Genomic DNA, 17,288 nt, shown 5'->3' with positions numbered 1-17,288 from the left:
TTCAGTCATATAATTTATGATTTAATTAATCATGACTCATTGAAAAATGCGGGACAATGAGGCTCAGGGAGCTTCCTGGTTGGTGAACATACTGATGTACTGGGAAGGCACACCCTCACTCCACAGAGACAGGAGATCCTTCACTCAGAACCCTCCCAGGCCTTGTCCAATGTCGACCTAAAAAAGTGACTGAGCACAGCACAGCTGAGTTCTGTAAGTCATTCTAGCAAAGTATGGAAGCTGCAGAAGAGTCTGAAGTTAGAGCAGTCTTACTGCAACTGTGTGCTCACCTGTGAAGTTTGGCCAGACTCTGGGGATCTCGTGACAGAAGCAGTTTCATCCTACATGGAACATGATTCAGTCACAGAAAGGAAAGAAGTACTGATAGATGTGTTAGGGAGTTAGAATAGGAAACAGGAGTCCAGAATGGCAGTGGCTAAAAGACAAGGAAGGGAAAAGCCGGTGAAAATGGAACTAAAGAAGGTCCGAGGACCGGAGTGAGGACCTCAGGTGGAACAAACAGCACTCCTGGCTGGCCCAGCTTACACAGGGCAGGCCCGGGGGAGGAAGAATCACATAAAAAGAGGAGCCAGAGGGCCGCGGTCTCTCTCTCTCCCGCGCGCCGGTGCGCTCCCCCACTCTCTTCTCTTCAAGTCTTTGGATCAGCATTCCCTCATGCCTCGGGGATGTATTTTCCTGCTATTTTCTAAATAAAATAGAGCTGTAACACCGAGCTGTAACACTGATCTAAGAGTTATAACATGGTCTATTCGAGACCTGAGAGCTATAACATGGTCCGTTGGAGAGCTGTGACCCGCCGAGGTCTCTAATGTCTGTTGCTTCAAATTTTTGTTGAGAGGAGACAGAAGCACCAAGGAGCGTACACTGGGCTGACAGGTGCTACAAGCCAGTCACAAAAAGAACACATGTGAGTCCACTTACATGAAATGTCCAGAATAGGCAAACCTAGAGAAACAGAAAGTAGTTAGTAGATGAGTGATTGTTTAAGGGTCAGCAGAGGGTGGGGGTTAGTGAGGCTACAGTAAAGGAAATCCAGTTCCTTTATAAAGGGATGGAAATGTTTTAAAATTAACTGTGGTGATAGTTATACATGTCTGCAAACTTACCAAAAACCATTGAAACACACACTTTAAATGGATGAATTAAATGGTATTTGAATTATCTCCCAATAAAGCTATCATTGTTTTTTAAAAAAAGAGTGGTATCTTTTATAAATACATACTGAAATAGCTATGTGTGAAATATAAAGTGTCTGAGATATGCTTCAGAAGAATCCACTAGGGGTGGAAAGGGGAACAAAAGAAATAAGACTGGCTGTTAAGTTGATAATGGCTGAAGCTGAGTGCTTGGAGTTTCATTAAACTATCCTCTTCACAATTAATGTCTGAAAATTTCATAAGAGGAAAAAAAGAAAAATTCCATGCAACAGTCTGACTCACTCAGAAAATAGAGGACTGTCCCTCCTTAGTTATTGTTTAGAGGCCCTGCCCAGAGCCCTCAGGTTGGGGAGATGAATTATTGAGGGGAATCTGAGAGGCACAGAAGCCATGGAGTGTGGAGAGGCGATGGGCACAGGGGCCCCTTTGGGCCAGGGCCCCTCAGCCCCCGCAGCCCTCACTGACAACCCACAGGCCCGGTTGACCGTGGTGGTGGAAGTAGAGAGGACAAGATCTGGTAAGAAGCCCCCACACGTTCATCTCAGAAGTAACACAGCCTGGGAGCACCTCCTGGGAGAGGGGGAGGGCAAGGCCATTTCACTAGGAAACTAAGGCAAAGGTTGAAGGCAGGACTTGGGGGTCCCAGGAGCTCAGTTTCCCCCAGGAGAGTTGACATGAAGTCCACCTGTCTCAGGCCCCAAGGAGACCTGCTTCCCTACACTCCTTCTTGAGGGGGCCAAGAGCATCCGCCTACTTCAGCCTGAGCCTCTGGAGTGTCAGGTAGATACAGGCTGGGCTGGGGTGTGTGTGAGTACAGGGGAAGATGGGAGTGACACTGTTGACTCCTGTCTCTGCTCGCAGGAACAATGCATCACCTTTGATAGAGTCCTGGGTTCTGATGCTGCTCAGGTAGGGGTGTCGGATAGGGTGATGGGAGGTGGTTGGGAGCACTCAGAACCCTTGATCCTGAGGTGCTGAGTATTTCCCAAACTCTTTGCTCAGGGCGGGCTAGGTCAGGGCACCTGAGTTGGGGGTGTGCCTGTGTCTCCGGCAGGAGGCAGAGCAGGAGCTGCTAGCACGAGTCCGGCCCACACTGGGCTCTGTGGGCCGAGGGTACAGTGTGGCCCTGCTGCTTCGGGGTCGGGAAACGGAGGCGCCCTGGCTCGTGCCTCAGGTGAGTCCCAGAGAAGGCATTGGGCATAGCTGTTTCGAGACTCACATGTTGCCTCCTCCAGGAGACCTCCAAGAACTTTCCCCTCCCCACCCTAGCTGGACTAGATGTCCCTCCTCGGGGTTCCTATAGCACCCCAGAGTCCATACAGGTTGTTTTGCCAGCATCAGTCATGAAGCTGTTGAGAGGTCAGGGAAGGTGGGAGGCTGGGGTATATAGGGTGTGGGTCAGGGAGGGGTGATGTACAAACATCAAATACTCAGGCAAATCTGATTTTCACTGTTCTTACTAATACTGATAATAAAGTTGAAAGTTTTGTTTTTAGGCTTCATCAGAATGCCCCCAAACTAAAATAATTGCCTCGAAATCTTGTCATGAGCCCCTACCCTTGCAAACACCAGGTCCCACTGCAAATATCTGCTCTCTTGTCTGGCTTCCTGTGAACCATGAGCCCTGGGGCTGTTTTCTGTCTTGACCACCATGTCCATGGCACCTAGCACAGGGTCAGGCATAGACTTCGCCCTCGGGAAATGTTGAAAAAGAAATTAATCCTTTCTCAATCTGCACTGAATGCCTTTCTCCACTTCAGCTGCTACAGGTGCTGTTTGAAGAAGCTCTGCCCCTCAGGGGCTCTGATGCTGTGCTTAGCACTCCTAGCCTAGTTCAGGTGAGGCCCTGGGGAAGGGGAAACCTGGGGCACCAAGGCCATGGTGATGCTGCCATAAAGCCTGAGACACGAGGGCAACCTGAAGGGCTTGGGTCTCTGCTGCTCACCAGTGTTGGCTTGCCTTGCTCTCCTGTTTTCTGCCTGAAATGGCTGGATTTTGGTGTCCTGCTTGGCTCACAGGGCCCCAACGGGAGAGTCATGTGAGCCAAAGTCTGAGTAAACATTTGGTTCGTAACAGATGTTGTGCTTGTGTGATCTCAGCTCAGCGCCAACAGGAGGATCCGGGATTTGCTGACTCCAGGGGCAGGGAACCTATCCGTGCTGGATGTGGCTCCTCTGGGCTTGTGAGTGTCCAGAGCCCAGTGAGGTCTGAGAGCGCTTATCTTTAGGCAGGGCTGACACCCCAAACCAAGTTATTGGAGGCTTCTGCCCACTGCCACTCCAAGGAAGAGAGGCTCTGAATGTGGGGTCATGCTTACAGGGCCTGGGTTTGCCCCCAGGACTCCCTCTCACTCTTCTCTCCGCCCCATCCACTTATACCTCCTCAGCTCTGTCATCACCATCCCAGGTGACCTGCACATCTCACTGAGCAGAACTCCTGCTTATCCATCTATAAAATGAGAGGAATCCCAACTACCTTGTTCCCCACACTGGGCAGATAATAGGAGAAAAAAGATCATGAGGATGAGAGGCTTCTAGGGGACATACTGAGCTTGGAGCCTTGGGGATGATTCTTATAGGCTCTAGGGATGCCCATGGGCTCCCCATGTAGAGATTCTGGGGGCTGGACAGAACCCCTGTGCTTAGGAGCTGAGTCCAGGCTTCCCTTCCTTCAGGGTGGTGGAAAATGCCAGGGAAGTGGAGGTATCGGACTCAAGAGCTGCCTCAGAGCTGTACTTGCGGGCTGCATGTGGAGAAGGCAGGTGAGGACAGGAGAACTCCTGTCACTCCCCCAACCCTGCCCTGGTCGTTTGGCCTGAGCCTATGGTCTCCATCACAGGAGCTGCTCTCTGCTCACTGTCACCATGTCCTGCCTGGCGCCTGACCCTCCTGAGGGGCCTAGGACCCAGGGGATGTGGCAAGGAGCCTTGCGGATCCTGCAGCTTCCAGGAGAAGTGTAAGTCACATGGGGGTTTTTAATAGCTTTAAGGAAGGGTTGGGGAGAGGGTGGCTGAAATATGGATGTAGAGGTCCAGGCCAGCATCAGAGTCTCCTCTTCTCCTCACCTCTGACATGCTCAAGGATTTGCTCCCTTCAGTATTTCTTGTAATGCAGGTCTACTAGCAATGAACTTCCTCAAACTTTTTGTTTATCTGGGGATATCTTATTTCTTGCTAGATGTAGACATTTTAGTTGACAGGTTTTTTTTCCTTTCAACATTTTAACTATGTTATCGCACTGCCTTTTGGGATCCACGGTTTCTAATGAGGAATTGGTTTTTAATCTTATTGAAGATCCTTTGTGCATAGTACGTCTTTCATAAGTTTGGGCTAATTTTGGAGCATTATTTCTTCAGATATTCTTTCTATCCTTTTCTCTTTCTTTTCTCCCTCTGGGTCTCCCATTATGTATATGTGTGTACACTCGATGGCAGCCAACAGGTCTCTCAGGCTCATTTTCCTTTTTTTTTTTTTTTTTCTTTCTTCTCCTCAGACTGAATAATTTTATTTGACCTATCTTGGAGAAGGAAATGGCAACGCACTCCAGCATTTGTGCCTGGGAAATCCCATGGATAGAAATGTCTGGCAGGCTACAGTCCACGGGGTCACAAAGAGTAGGATATGACTTAACAACTAAACCACCACAACCACACCCAGATTTACTTGCTCAGATCTGCCCTCTAGTGAATTTTAAATTTCAGTTATTGTACTTTTCAGCTCCAGAGTTTCTCCTTGGTTCCTTTTATGATTTCTATCCTATTGATAATCACTGAGACATCATTTTCTTGATTTCGTCTTCTGAAAATATCTAAGACAGTTGATTTAAATTCTTTGTCTACTGAATCCAGTGTCTGCTTCCTCAGGGGCAGATTTTATTCATTTCTTTTTCTTTTTTCCCTTTGAGTGAGCCATATTTTCTTATTTACATGCCTCATAATTTTTTTTCTGGAAACTGGTCAATTTGAGTATTTTTGTGAAGACTGTATTATTTACTGTGCTGGTCCCTTAAGTCTCCATTCTTTTTCCTCAGTGCTCTAACATTTTAGATATGATAACCTGGTAACTGTAAACGTTGGATTCTCCCTCCTTTCCAGGGTTTGACTTGTTGCTTACTGTGGGCATCAGCCATCCATTTACTTAGTTACTTTTCCAAACAATTTTTGCAAAGACTGTACTCCTTGCAATCACTGAAATCTTCATTCTGTTATCTCAGTGCTTAGCCAATGACACAGAATTCTCTAACCTCCAAGAACGCATCTCCACCTTGAAAAGAAGATAGGAAAGGGAGGAAAAAGAAGAAGGACGAGAGGAAGGGGAAAGGGAATGAGGAGAGAGGAATTAAAGGCAGCAGGAGGTGGGAAGGAGGATAGGAGAGAAAAAGGAGGAAAGACAAAGAAAAAAAATCCTCTAGGTTTCTACACACTGACTTTGTGTTGGGTCAGTCCTTCAGTGCTCAGCCAGGCCATTTACTGCTCTGCCTTAGCTTTACATCCTGCTTGCGCTGAGCCCTCAATCAGCCAGAGGTGAAAGCCTATGGTCTTTTCAGGTCTTTTCTTACCGTACACACTGCCTTGGACACGTGTGTGACTTTCTAGGTCCCCTAGTACACATGGCAACTTTTAAAAAACTCTTATTCCCCCAAAATTTCACTACCCAACTTTTCTGCCTAGTCTTTTCATGTGTCTACTACTTGCCCTGTTATTTATTTCTTGTTCTTTCATCTCTCAAAGTTTGGAGGGACCACCCTCTGGCATAGCTCCTCTGCCCCAAGAAAATTCTAAGACAAGGGAAACAAAAGGAAACTCCTTTTGTCAGTCCTTTGTGTGAAACCCAGACAGTCAAAACAAACACAATTCCTTGGGAATGAGATCTACTCTGCTCTTTTCAGAACCAGGTACCACCATCAGAAATGTGGGCTGTACTGGGGAGAAGGTTGGGGGTAAAGTAACTTAAAAACACCACAAAGATCTCTTACCATAGTAAAGTTGCCTTTCTCCTGGTTAAACTTCACTTGATTGCTGTAAATCTTTGACTAACTCCTAGAGTTTCAGTAAGGTTGATTCTGACCATTTTTTTGCCAGATGCTTCTGAGGAGGGACAAAACCCTAGAGTTCCCTGTTCTGCCATTTTTGTTAATGTCACTTTGCTTTGCCATTTTGAAATTGGGTTGCATTTTTATGTATGTATGTATTTCCCCCCTGCAATGGAAGCACACAGTCCTAACCACTGAACCACCAGAGAATTCCCCAAGTTGTACTTTTATTACTGAAGTGTAAGAGTTCTTTATATATTCTGGATACAAGTCCCTTGTCAAATGTGCAATTAAATTCTTTTTTACTATGAGGATGTATTATTTGTGTAACTTAAAAAATAATAAAATAAAGATCTATACAAGGTCGCAAATCTGTCTGGTGGTATACAAAAGTGACTGGAAATAGTCAACCTTTCATCAGAGTGTGATCTGTGCCAGTTCTCTCTCCACCTACCAGTAGGCGTCTCTTTTCTTCCTCTCTCCCTCCCTCCCTCCCTCTGGCAGAGACTGTCCCCTGCTGCAGGTACTAGCTGGCAATGTGGCTGGTGAAGAGGTGGAGGGCTCCCTGACCTGGATTGTCTCATGGCTTCTGGAAGGAAACAACTACAGTGGCCTTCTTCTTCGCCTGGATCCTCAAGGTGGCTTGGGGTAGGGTGTGGTTTCTTTGGGAAGCTCTAGGATCTGGCATTACCTGTCACCCAACCAGTTGCAGCCCCAACCCTAGCAAGCCCAGAAAGGGATGGGAGGGCCAGGATTCAGAAAAGTTGCAGAAGGGTTCAGCTACCAAAGCCTGGAAAGGCAGGGCCAACAGTAAAAGCCTCACCCTTTCAGTGGCCTTCAATGGTGTATCAAGCATTTTTATGCTGACTAAAACCTCTGATTATTACCACAACCTCATGAGGCAGATCAAATCTATGGGTGAGGAAAGGAAGACAGGTTTAATTTATAAATGAGGAAAAGGAGGATCAGAGAAGGGAAGGTGCTTTCCTATTTTCACACACTCTATAAAAGATCAGGACTCTGTGAAATATGATGTCAGAGATATGGAAGAGGTCAAGTGGAGGGTATAGAACAAACAAGAATGTTCTTAAGTTGATAATTGTTGAAGCTGGATAGGAGAATGGACCTCCCAGACTCTGCATATGTCTGAACTTTTCCGTTAATAAGAGTGAAAAAAAAAAAAGTCTAGTGCTCTGTCTCCAAAATCAACAGACATACATTCATTTGGCCAATGTATTCCCAGACCTCACCCTGTGTCAGGCCCTGTGGAATGAGGAAAATAAGTTGGGGCGGTCCACATTCTCAAGGACAAAGCAGGGAATAAAAGAAGTGTGTTTATGTAAAGACCAGTTTGGGATCATGGTTAAGGGCACAGGCTTTACTGTCAGACGGAACCTGGCTTGAGTTTCAGTTTGCCACTCACCAGGAAGTTGTTTGACTTCTGAGCTCCAGTTGCCTCATCTGGAAAATGTGGAGGGAGGCAGAGTAAACCAGAGTTGCTGCCTCATTGGAGCATTGTGTGGATAAAAAGAGACAATTCACAGAAAGCCTTGGCACAGTACCATCAGACACATGTAAATGCCTGATAGGTGTTAGCTATTTTTATGAACAATACTCTTAATAAAAATTAAAAGTTTTACAAACAGTGCGCTTTGGATCTCAGAGGAAGGAGAGATTCATTCTGTATCTCCCCTTACTAGGCAGCCCCCTGAGCTTGTTCCAGTCTGCTTTGTTGGGGGCTGCAGGAAGGAGGAGGAAGGTGAAACACGTGAGGCCCACCCTGTGGGACGCAGTAGAAGAGGCCCGGGCCCGCCGAGCTGGTCTGAAGAGCCTGCGATCAGGCCTCCTTAGGGACGCCCTGACAGACAGTGGGCTCAGCCTGCTGGGCAGGGCGCTGCGGGAACTGCATGTGAGCAAGGTGAGGCCTGGGAGTGCCTGAGCCAGCGATGGCCAGAGCCTACCCAGAATCCTTTCTCTGTAGGTGGTAAAAGCCTGGAGCCAGTGCTGGGGAAGCTGGATGCTCAAAGCAGTCAAAACTCAGGCTGTGGTGTTCCCAGAACCACAGGTACATCTTCTCATCCAAATTCTTGGGAGCCCTATTGATGTCGGCTGCCTTATTCTGTATATAGCACACTATAAGGCAGCCCTTCCTTCATTCATTAATGTTCTCATTCTCAAACATTTACACTGACCACTCACTATGTACTGGGTACAACATCATGCAGGCCCTGGGAAACCCCTGTCCTCACGGAGTTTACAGTCCTCTGGAGAGCAACTATTACTCCGTGATCAGTGCTCTGAAGGGCTTATCCAAAGGGTTCTATGCAGGCATGTAAGTTAGTATTGGCAAGAGAGGGAAGGTGATCTCATGGAAACTTGAAACCTGAATGAAGTGACTAGCAAAGTTGAATGAAGGACATTCCAGGCAGAGAAAATAAGGGGAAAAGTCTCAGAGGTAAGTCCTTGGTCTCTTTGGGGGACTGCAAGTAGCTCAATCTGCTGGAGTATAGAGTTTGAGGAAGAAAGTCCAGAGAGAAGGATTGGTGAGTGAAGCAGGGGCCTGGTCATGCAGGTCTTTGTAAATATTTTGAGATGTTTTGGACTTTGCCTTGAAGGTCAAGGGAAGCCGCAATTTATTTTAAACAAGGATGACAATACTGCTCCCACTTTTCGGCAAACGGAAACTCAGAGAAGTGATGTGAGTAATCCAGGGTCTCTAGGGTCATCAAAGGCAGCAGAGGTGCAGACATCCAAGTCTTCAGACCCAGGATAAGGCTTTCGTTCTCTTAGGATGCATGGCCTCCCTTGGGCAGAAGGTGGCACTGTCTTCCATGATTTGTCACAGGGTGGCTAGATGGTCACCTCTGTCCAACTTCTCCTGGTCCTTCCCTTTTCATAATTACTTAGTACTCATTTTTTACAGCCCCGGGCCTTGGGGATTAGGCCTATAAACTCCAAGTTATTAAACAAAGCTGGCCACTGCTTAGTGCTTTGGGTGCCTTTTCTCATTTAATATTCTTTACAACTTTTATCAGCTCCACTTCATGGATAAGAAAACGGAGGCTCAAAAGACTAGCTACCTCCTTGAGGTCATATAGCTAAGAAAAGGGGGTGGGGTGGGGCTGGGACCTTGATCCTGGGAGGAAAGACTTCTCACTCATAATATTATTCTCAGCAGGTGACACATTCAACAGCAAGCCCCAGCCCAGGTCTCCAGAAGGAGCCTCAAGGTGACGCTGGTGCTTGGGGTGGAGCTGGAGGTCTTCTCCATCTTTGGTTACTTAACTGCATTCTCCTCCAGTGGCAGGAAGAACAGCATCTATAGGACCTGAACTCCACCAAATGCATCCACTCAGGGACTCTGAGGAACAGGTAATAACACCTCATGTACCCTAGAACAACTGGAAGTAAAAAGTCACAGAGACCCAATAACATGTCTCCTGCTTACCTTGCCCTCGCATCAGAGAGAAATGCAGAGCTTCTGGCAAATAAAAGGCCTGTAGAGCTATTGGATTCCTAAGGATGGGCATGGGAAGGGGCTGTTTCCCTACTAGGGCCTCCATGGCACCTCTTGGCAGAAATTGGTATCTCTCCTCTTCCCTCACGGCCTGAGACTCTGTCCAGGGGACAGGTTCTTCCAGGCCAGCTAGCCTCCTGATGTCATTCTAGGGCCTGCCCTGGTAATGGGGCTCTGCTGGAGAGGTTGGGCCCTTTATCCCAAGACTGTGTGCACACATGGGCTTCTGACTGAGCCTAGATCGATATCATGTAGGCCCAGCAGGCCCCGGATGTGGCCCTACACTTCTTCTTGGCTCAGGCCCAGAGGCACAGACTGCGAGAACAGCACCAAGCATGGATCCAAGAGGAGGTGAAACATATGGAACAGGAGGAAGAGGTGGTGGCGGGTGACCAGGCAAAAGGCCTGCTGGCTGAAGAGGTGAGGAGGGTCCAGTTGGGGACTTAAGGCTTCTTCTAACCTGGCCAGGCAGGGGGCTAGGGGCTGGGATCTACCCTCAAAGACTGGGCGGCACCCTCTCTCATGGCCCTCACAGCTTTGCGGGGGACACATGAGGCAATCTCAGTGCTAAGTGCTGTGAAAGAGGGAGCTAGTGACTCACTGGAACAAAGAAGTGTACCTGGACCAGGCTGGAATGGAGCAGAGATGGCATCTAAGCTGAGGTGTAAACAACAAACAAATCAGCCAGAGAAATGCACTAGATTCAGATCCACAGGGCAGTTTGTGCTCACATAGAGGCATCCAGTGAAGGTAACTTGTTTAAACAAGAAACAATACATGTGTGCACAGAGGTGGGGTCAGGGGAGATGGGAGACGTGTTTTGAGAAGAGAATTCCGTAGGAGCAAAAGTCCAAAGGGAAGCAATGGCAAAGTAGGTTCTGGGTGTTGCGTATTTTCCATCTGGCTGGAGCCTGGCAGCTGTGGTCAGAGGCAAAGCTAAAGAGACCAGCTGGTGTCAACACTCTGGATTTGGACTTTACACCAAGGATGATGGTGAACTGTTGAAAGGCATGTCATCTCAGTCCTGTCCCTCACTAGTCATGTGAATTTGAGCAAGTTAGGTCACTTCTCTGATCCACTGTTTCCAAATCTATAAAATGGCAACTATCTCAAAGGTTATCATTAGTTCAATTAAATCATAATAAAAAGTATGTAGAGCCGAGCCTGGCACACAGGCTGGACTCCACAGAGAGCATGTGTTATCACTGAAGGACTCCAAGGAGAGGCAGAGATGGCACCGGGAGCAGACAGTGCTGAGATGTCAGCTGGAGGCCCTTCAGGCAGAACGGGATGCCACAGAGCAGGACCTGACAGCCCTCTATGACCTACATGTGCAGGCTGCCCGGGCTCAGACATGCCATGTGCTGCAGGTCAGTTGGGAGAGACAGAGGGCAGGCCTTGAGCTGGTCCCAAGGCTACCTGACTGATGGGAATCTTGGAATGTGGGCACAGGTTTTTCGAGCCTGGCAGGGCCTCTGCGAGGAGCAGGCCATGACCACAGAGCATCACTACCGCAGCCTGCTGGCCGGCATCTTGCAAGACTCCATCAGCTTGGCCACACAGAACCAGGAGCTCCAAGCCCAGAATAAGCAACTTCGGCAGACCGGGCTGGCAGAGGTCGTACTGGATACCTGCCCTGAGGAGAAATCTGGTGATCAGGAATCCAGCAGGGGCACTTTCTTCTCTCCTCATTTGTAAAAGTCCTAGAAGGGAGAGGAAGTTGGGACACAACAGCCAAGCTTACCTCTACTAGATAAATAATCACATCACTAACCAGGGCGCATTGTGCCAGTCCCTGCTAAACGCCTAATATCCCTTATTTGATTTAGAGATTTCCACTACCCTATATGGAGATGCAGGAGACATGGGCTTCATCCCTGGGGGTCAGGAAGATCCTCTGGAGTAGGAAATGACACAAAGGAGCCAGGCGGGTTACAGTCCATGGGGTCACAGTCAGACACAACTGAGCACACGCACACATACACACACACTACCCTATACTGTAGTAGGTATCATTTGAGCCGCATTTGAGATAAGCCTACTAAAGCTAGCAGAGGTTGAGTGACTGTTCAAGGACAGCCTGCTAATAAGTGCTGGAGCCAGAATTAACACTCAACCCTGGTTGGCTATAGTTCTACACTGCAGGCAGCAGTGGTTCAAAAGCTGTAGTGTGCCTCAGAATCACCTAGGGAACTTACTGAAGAGAAAACAAAAAGATTCCCAAACCCCAGTCCCTAAGATTCTGCTTCAGAAGGACTTTTTTTTTTTCCCCTCTACATGCTTACCAGGTATTTTACCACAGGAGCTGGGGCCTGACATTCCTCAGGTCAGGAGAAGAGACGACCGGCAGGAATACTAGTGAGGGATTCAGAGCGTAAGAACCAAAACTACCTTGAGTCCTAAGAGTTCTCTAGCCTACAGTCTACAATCTTGCGGGCTCGCAAAAGAATTGGATGTGACTTAGCAACTAAACAACAAGTTTTGTACTTCAGAGAAATTTCCAAAGCTCTGTGCCAGAGAAAATTCAGCTTCACAGAGTTCTCAAAGGAAATTACCATGTTGGCAAGAGCTGAGAGAAAGCAGCCTTCTCTCTTAATCTGTAAGTCACCTCAGGATTAAGACACTCAAGGCACCAAAGGAATGAATTATGTTTGAGCTATGCAACACAGAAGACACAGGACAATCATGACCAACTGTAGGAATCACCTACACCCCAGAGCACTTTATTAAGACGTTATTGCTTATGCAGCTAGACACTGATTGACTTAAGCAAGTTTCCCTGTGCCTGGTCCCAGGCCACTCCATGTAGAGTTTCCCCAGGCAGATGGGAGCTGGGTTGTTGCGAGGAAAGGGCAGGACCCAGAGAGGGATGGATAACACCTCCGAGGAGCTCTAGAGGGGACACTGGGCCTTGAGAAAGCCCTTAGGGTGAGCAGAGAGATCAGGAGTGTAGACTCAAGCCAGGGCCCAGGGGCAACATTCCCTGAGATGAGTCAAGCCCCAGTCCTCTCTGAGGATTCCAGAACAAAGGCTAGGTGTGGAGAGAGCAGGGGGTTACCTCCAGGTGCTGCCAGAGCCACGGAAGCATGGCAGAGGCCTGGGTGATGGACATACACAAAACCTTCGGTAACTGGGCTTTCCTACATGACACTGGGAGATGAGTTATGTTATGAGGGAGCCGTGTACCATGGTTGGGCTGGAGCATCCAGCACCAGGCCTGGGGGGCTATGGGTCTGCTGGGGTGACCACAGCAAGCAAGGAAAGCCAACTGCTGCCTCCTCCATCAGCATAGGACAACTTCTCAGGCCTCTGAACGGATGCTCCCCTAATTCCTTAGTCTGGAAGAACTTGTGGGGGTGGAAGTTTCCTCAATCAAACCCAGCCTTCAAGTCTCCCAGGGATAACCTACCTCCAGAGACTAACGCGGCTGCTCCCACTTCCCCTGCTTTTCTTACAAGGCACTTGTTACAGGGCTGCTGAGGGGAGGGGTCAGCACTGGGAGATGGCTCTGATGGTGGTGCCCAACCTACAGGTCAAGAGTCAGGGTGGAGGTGGTGAGGGGCTAGTGACTGCCGTAGTACAGGCGTACTGCCAGGCCGATGAGCAGTGTGGCCAGGAAGAAGGCAGCGGTGAGCTGAAGCCGCAGCAGGGCGGCTGACAGCACGGCGTTGACCACTAGAGAGCAGGACACGACAAAGAGGCGTGTGATGCTGCTGCCATGTTTCATGACGGCCGACATGAGTAGTCCATTCAGTGCCTGGCTCAGCACCACGAGTGCCACCCAGCCCGAGAAGCCCTCCAGGAGGCCCGGGCCGGGGCCACCACCTGCATGCAGACCTAGGTTCAGGAGCACACCAAAAGAGTAAAGGAAGAGGTTTTGAAGGGCCAGCGGCAGCCGCTGCCGCTTCATGAGCAGCTCTGTGTACACAGAGGACAAGCCGGAGATGAGGCAATACAGGATGAGAAGCAGCAGTCCCAGTGGAGTGATGTGCAGGGGCATGGGGCTCGGGGCAGCTGCTGAGGGGGGCCCGGGAAGGGTGGTCCCTGGGTCCTGGAGGCCCCCGGCTGCATAGCAGGCTCCGGCGGCCATCAGCAGCAGCAGCGCTAAGCCCTGGCGTGCAGAGAGGCGGTGTCGGAGGCAGAGGCAGTAGAACAGGGCTGTGCTTCCAATCTTGAGATTGCTCAGCACCTGGTAGGTGCTGGGGTCCATGTAACGTTGCAGGTAGATCACCAGGTTGTTGTTGGCGCCGTACAGCAGGGCTGACAGTGCGAACGGGGCTGCCTGGCGCCAGGGTGGGGTCCCCTGGGGCCATGCTTGCCAGCCCACCAAGAGGGAGAGGGCGCAGAGCAGCAGCTTGGTCAGTTCAGTCAGCAGTACAGCTGAGGAGGGTCGGAAGGGCACACGGCCATCCACGTGGCACAGTGCCAGCAATGGGGCATGGGCACCGTACATAGCAGTGGACAGGAGCAGCATGAGGGTCCAGCGGGCCTTCCTGGGACGGCCCAGGCCTGGCACACCCCCGTCCTCTACATTCATGCCCAAACTAGACCCTGGGTGGCTTGTGTAGCTAGCAAGGGGTGGTAAGGTGGGGTGGGGGTTGTGACACGTTCAGGGAAAATCAAGTTATGGAGCTGGCTCCCAGGAGGGAGGAGCCTTGAGAGAGAATACTGAGAGTCAGAGTTAGCTGCAGACTCCACAGTAAGGGCTAGAAGAGGAAGGGTGGGTGGCTCTCGAAGCCATGGTCTTGGGGCCAGTCCCATAGGGTTATGGAGGCAAGGGGTTCAGGGTGTTGGCTGATGAGCCACTGTCCAGTCTCTGCAGGAAAGGAAGCAAGGCTGAAGATGGTGGGAAAGCTGGAGACAGCAAATGGGTGAATGCCAGGGAGGCCAGATTTGGCATCTGTGGCTGAAGGCCTCCACCTGCTCCCCAGCTGCTCATCCTGCCTCCCTCATGGAATCCAGAGCTAGTCGGGCCCTTTGCGCAGGGATTGAAGATAGTCCCTCAATGTCTTCTCCACATTGGGCACAGCATACGCCTGAGCTACATATATGCCAGTGCAGGTGCCCACGGCAAAGCCCAATACTGCTGATGCCCTCAGTTTGGCCACCACATAGCCAGCCAGGAAGCCCTTGAGGAATGGGGAGGACAAGAATGAGGCATCCTGTGGAGGAAAATGTAGGAGAAAAGTCAGCCAGGCTTTCCCCTTCTCTACCCAGGAGCTACTCAAGCCAGGCTTAGCACATCCCACTAGCTACTCCTTACTCTGGAAGCTGTAGTATGCTCACCAAAGTTTTTCAAGATTCTGGGGCAGAAAAAGAATCTAGGAGTCATGACCACACAATGTCAGAACCCTGAGGTCCAAAAGCTCTAACCAGAAAAGCTCTCTGAGAGAGATGTCCCTGATGAATCCGAGCCCTGCCTGCTTCTCCAGTCTTATTTCCTAGCATGCTGCCCTAGTGCAGCCAGACCAAACTGCTTTCATTTCTCATGTTCATCATGCTACCTCCCACTACCAGGGTTTTGCCTGTGCTGTTCCACCTGCCTGGAAAGTTCCCTCCTCCCTCTCTTTACCCTGTTAACCCTTATTTAAGATTCTAGTTCAACTGCCATTTATAGGGAAATGTTCCTTGGGGTCACAAAGAACAGGAACTCAATAAACAACAACTTGCTAAATAAATCTCTACCATCCATTCAAAAGCATATTGGATAATAAAGCCTAAGAGGGGTGGGGTGGTGGTGGTAGGCAGCAGGCACACCTTTCTTTACCTGGCCTACACCACTGTTGACTTCATCTTCCACACGCTGCTGCAGGCGTTCCAGCTGGTTCTTGAGAAAAGCCAGGTCCTTAAGCTTGGGAAGAGAATCCTAGGACAAAGAAGAGGCTGGCTCCAGAAGGCTGACACAGCCCTCTACCCTGCTCAAGTCTGAGCCTGAGAAACCTCTTCCTATAAAACTTTCTTGATGTGATAGTAGTAAAAGAAGAAAGGCATTGAAAAATAAAGAATTCACATGAGCGCCTGGGAAGGGATGACAGACGGGATCTACATCAGTAACTTACACTCTTGCAGGACCTTTATACAGCAAGCAGTGTATAGGGGAAGAAAAGGGACAGCTAGGGGACTTTTAATTAGGTTTATCAGGCAAGCACCAGTTAGTCAGTGAGTGTGTGTGCACACTCTTAGTCTCTCAGTCATGTCTGACTCTTTAGACCCTATGAACTGTAGCCCTCCACGCTCCTCTGTCCACAGGATTTTCCAGGCAAGAATACTGCAGTGGTTGCCATTTCCTCTTCCAGGGATCTTCTCCATCCAAGGATTGAACCCAAATCTCTGGCGTCTCCTGCACTGGAATCTTTACCACTGAGCCTCCTGGGAAGCCCACTAGTGAGTATAAGCTACCTGAAAGTCTGTCTCATCTAGTGTGTTTGGAGGCCTAACACAGGAACTGCAGGTACTTAGTAAATGTATGGGTGGTGCTGAACTTCCAGACTAATGGTGAGTAATGGCCTGAGGGAGTTCCTTGGACAATTTGGGGGTAAACCTGATTTCTGCCTAGGTTTCTCCCCCTTCCTCCCTAAAGCCACCCCAAACGGAATGTGTGGATGTATGAGCTGGAGTTTGGTGAGGAGATAGGGAAGGTGGCTGTCTGCAGGAGTGTGAGTAAATGAATTCAGTGATTCTGGTCGCATATAAGTATGAAATTAGTAAGTGCCCAAGGAATGTGATCAAAAACGGATGTGTCTCTGTGGTCTAGAAACTTCCAGTCTCTAGAAGGAAAATTTAGGGGGTTAAGGAACGGAGTAGAGTTAGGAGTGTCTGCAAGTAACTTAAGAATCGCTATGGTCCAAGAGTGGAAGGTGGGGGGACACCTGGGAGAATCCCTGGCTCTGCTTGCCTCGCGTACTGCTCTGTCACCCCACTTCCCCTTACTGAGGCAGTTGACAGGAGTAACTTCCCTGGTGGCTCAGCTGGTAAAGAATGCTCTTGAAATGCGGGAGTCCTAGGTTCGATCCCTGGGTTGGGAAGATGCCCTGGAGAACCGGATACCCAGAACGCCTACCCATTCCAGTATTCTGGCCTGGAGAATTCCATGGACTGTACAGTCCATGCGGTCGCAAGGAGTCGGACACGACTGAGCAACTTTCACAGGAGTAAAAGTTTGCCCCCAGGAGAAACAAGGGGCACTCTCATCCAGGAGCCTTTCCAATTGTCGCCTCTCCCCAGGACTAAAAAGGTGGGAAGCCCACCCCTGACTGCAGACAATCCTCATACCCACTCACCTTGTCATCCGCCATCTTCCCTGCAGAACTTGTTGCGCAGGCGCAGCACCGCCTCCCCTGGCAAACGCTACCGCCATCTTTACTGAGGGCACAGGTACTTCCGGGGCATTTCAGGAAAAGGTGGAGGCGCTTTCCTGACCGTCCCCTTTTCGCAGATACTCCCACGTGACCTCTCTCATTGAGCAGCACACCCCCCCGCAGCCGCGCCAGGCTTCGTGTGCGCATGCGCAGACGACCTGAACGCGATGATCTCACTAGTTCGCGTGTGCGTTCTGCGTCCGTT

General features: G+C 49.6%; 3 protein-coding genes across 3 annotated transcripts; 1 reads left to right on the top strand and 2 right to left on the bottom strand.

Moving 5' to 3' along the window:
• The first annotated feature begins 1,586 nt into the window (after positions 1 to 1,586).
• Positions 1,587 to 11,423, top strand: LOC138086294 (uncharacterized). The gene is made up of 13 exons (XM_068981086.1): positions 1,587 to 1,676; positions 2,233 to 2,352; positions 2,939 to 3,016; positions 3,278 to 3,360; positions 3,853 to 3,939; positions 6,713 to 6,846; positions 7,909 to 8,126; positions 8,190 to 8,273; positions 9,384 to 9,438; positions 9,510 to 9,580; positions 9,981 to 10,145; positions 10,937 to 11,095; positions 11,178 to 11,423. The coding sequence occupies exons 1-13, from the start codon at positions 1,587 to 1,589 to the stop codon at positions 11,421 to 11,423; spliced, it is 1,590 nt and encodes a 529-aa protein (XP_068837187.1).
• A 1,032-nt stretch (positions 11,424 to 12,455) lies between these two features.
• On the bottom strand, positions 12,456 to 14,278 carry SLC35A4 (solute carrier family 35 member A4). Its single transcript, XM_068980416.1, has one exon. The coding sequence runs from the start codon at positions 14,260 to 14,262 to the stop codon at positions 13,288 to 13,290; it is 975 nt and encodes a 324-aa protein (XP_068836517.1). The 5' UTR covers positions 14,263 to 14,278; the 3' UTR covers positions 12,456 to 13,287.
• A 375-nt stretch (positions 14,279 to 14,653) lies between these two features.
• Positions 14,654 to 17,020, bottom strand: LOC138085837 (SLC35A4 upstream open reading frame protein). The gene is made up of 3 exons (XM_068980417.1): positions 17,006 to 17,020; positions 15,493 to 15,591; positions 14,654 to 14,887 (listed from the first exon to the last, which is right to left on the bottom strand). The coding sequence occupies exons 1-3, from the start codon at positions 17,018 to 17,020 to the stop codon at positions 14,690 to 14,692; spliced, it is 312 nt and encodes a 103-aa protein (XP_068836518.1). The 3' UTR covers positions 14,654 to 14,689.
• Between the last annotated feature and the right edge of the window lie 268 nt (positions 17,021 to 17,288).

Source organism: Capricornis sumatraensis, chromosome 9, assembly GCF_032405125.1.
Source record: "Capricornis sumatraensis isolate serow.1 chromosome 9, serow.2, whole genome shotgun sequence".
NCBI lineage: Eukaryota > Metazoa > Chordata > Mammalia > Artiodactyla > Bovidae > Capricornis > Capricornis sumatraensis.
The sequence above is the reverse complement of the archived record's forward strand: the minus strand, read 5'-3'. Positions and strand labels throughout refer to the sequence as shown.

Coding starts and splice junctions, on each gene's coding strand:
- LOC138086294 (XM_068981086.1), top strand. CDS start 1,587: ATGGGCACAGGGGCCCCTTTGGGCCAGGGCCCCTCAGCCCCCGCAGCC. Junction 9,439..9,509: donor TCTCCAGAAGGAGCCTCAAG/GTGACGCTGGTG, acceptor ATTCTCCTCCAG/TGGCAGGAAGAACAGCATCT. Junction 11,096..11,177: donor AGACATGCCATGTGCTGCAG/GTCAGTTGGGAG, acceptor ATGTGGGCACAG/GTTTTTCGAGCCTGGCAGGG.
- SLC35A4 (XM_068980416.1), bottom strand. CDS start 14,262: ATGAATGTAGAGGACGGGGGTGTGCCAGGCCTGGGCCGTCCCAGGAAG.
- LOC138085837 (XM_068980417.1), bottom strand. Junction 14,888..15,492: donor TCAACAGTGGTGTAGGCCAG/GTAAAGAAAGGT, acceptor TTTCCTCCACAG/GATGCCTCATTCTTGTCCTC.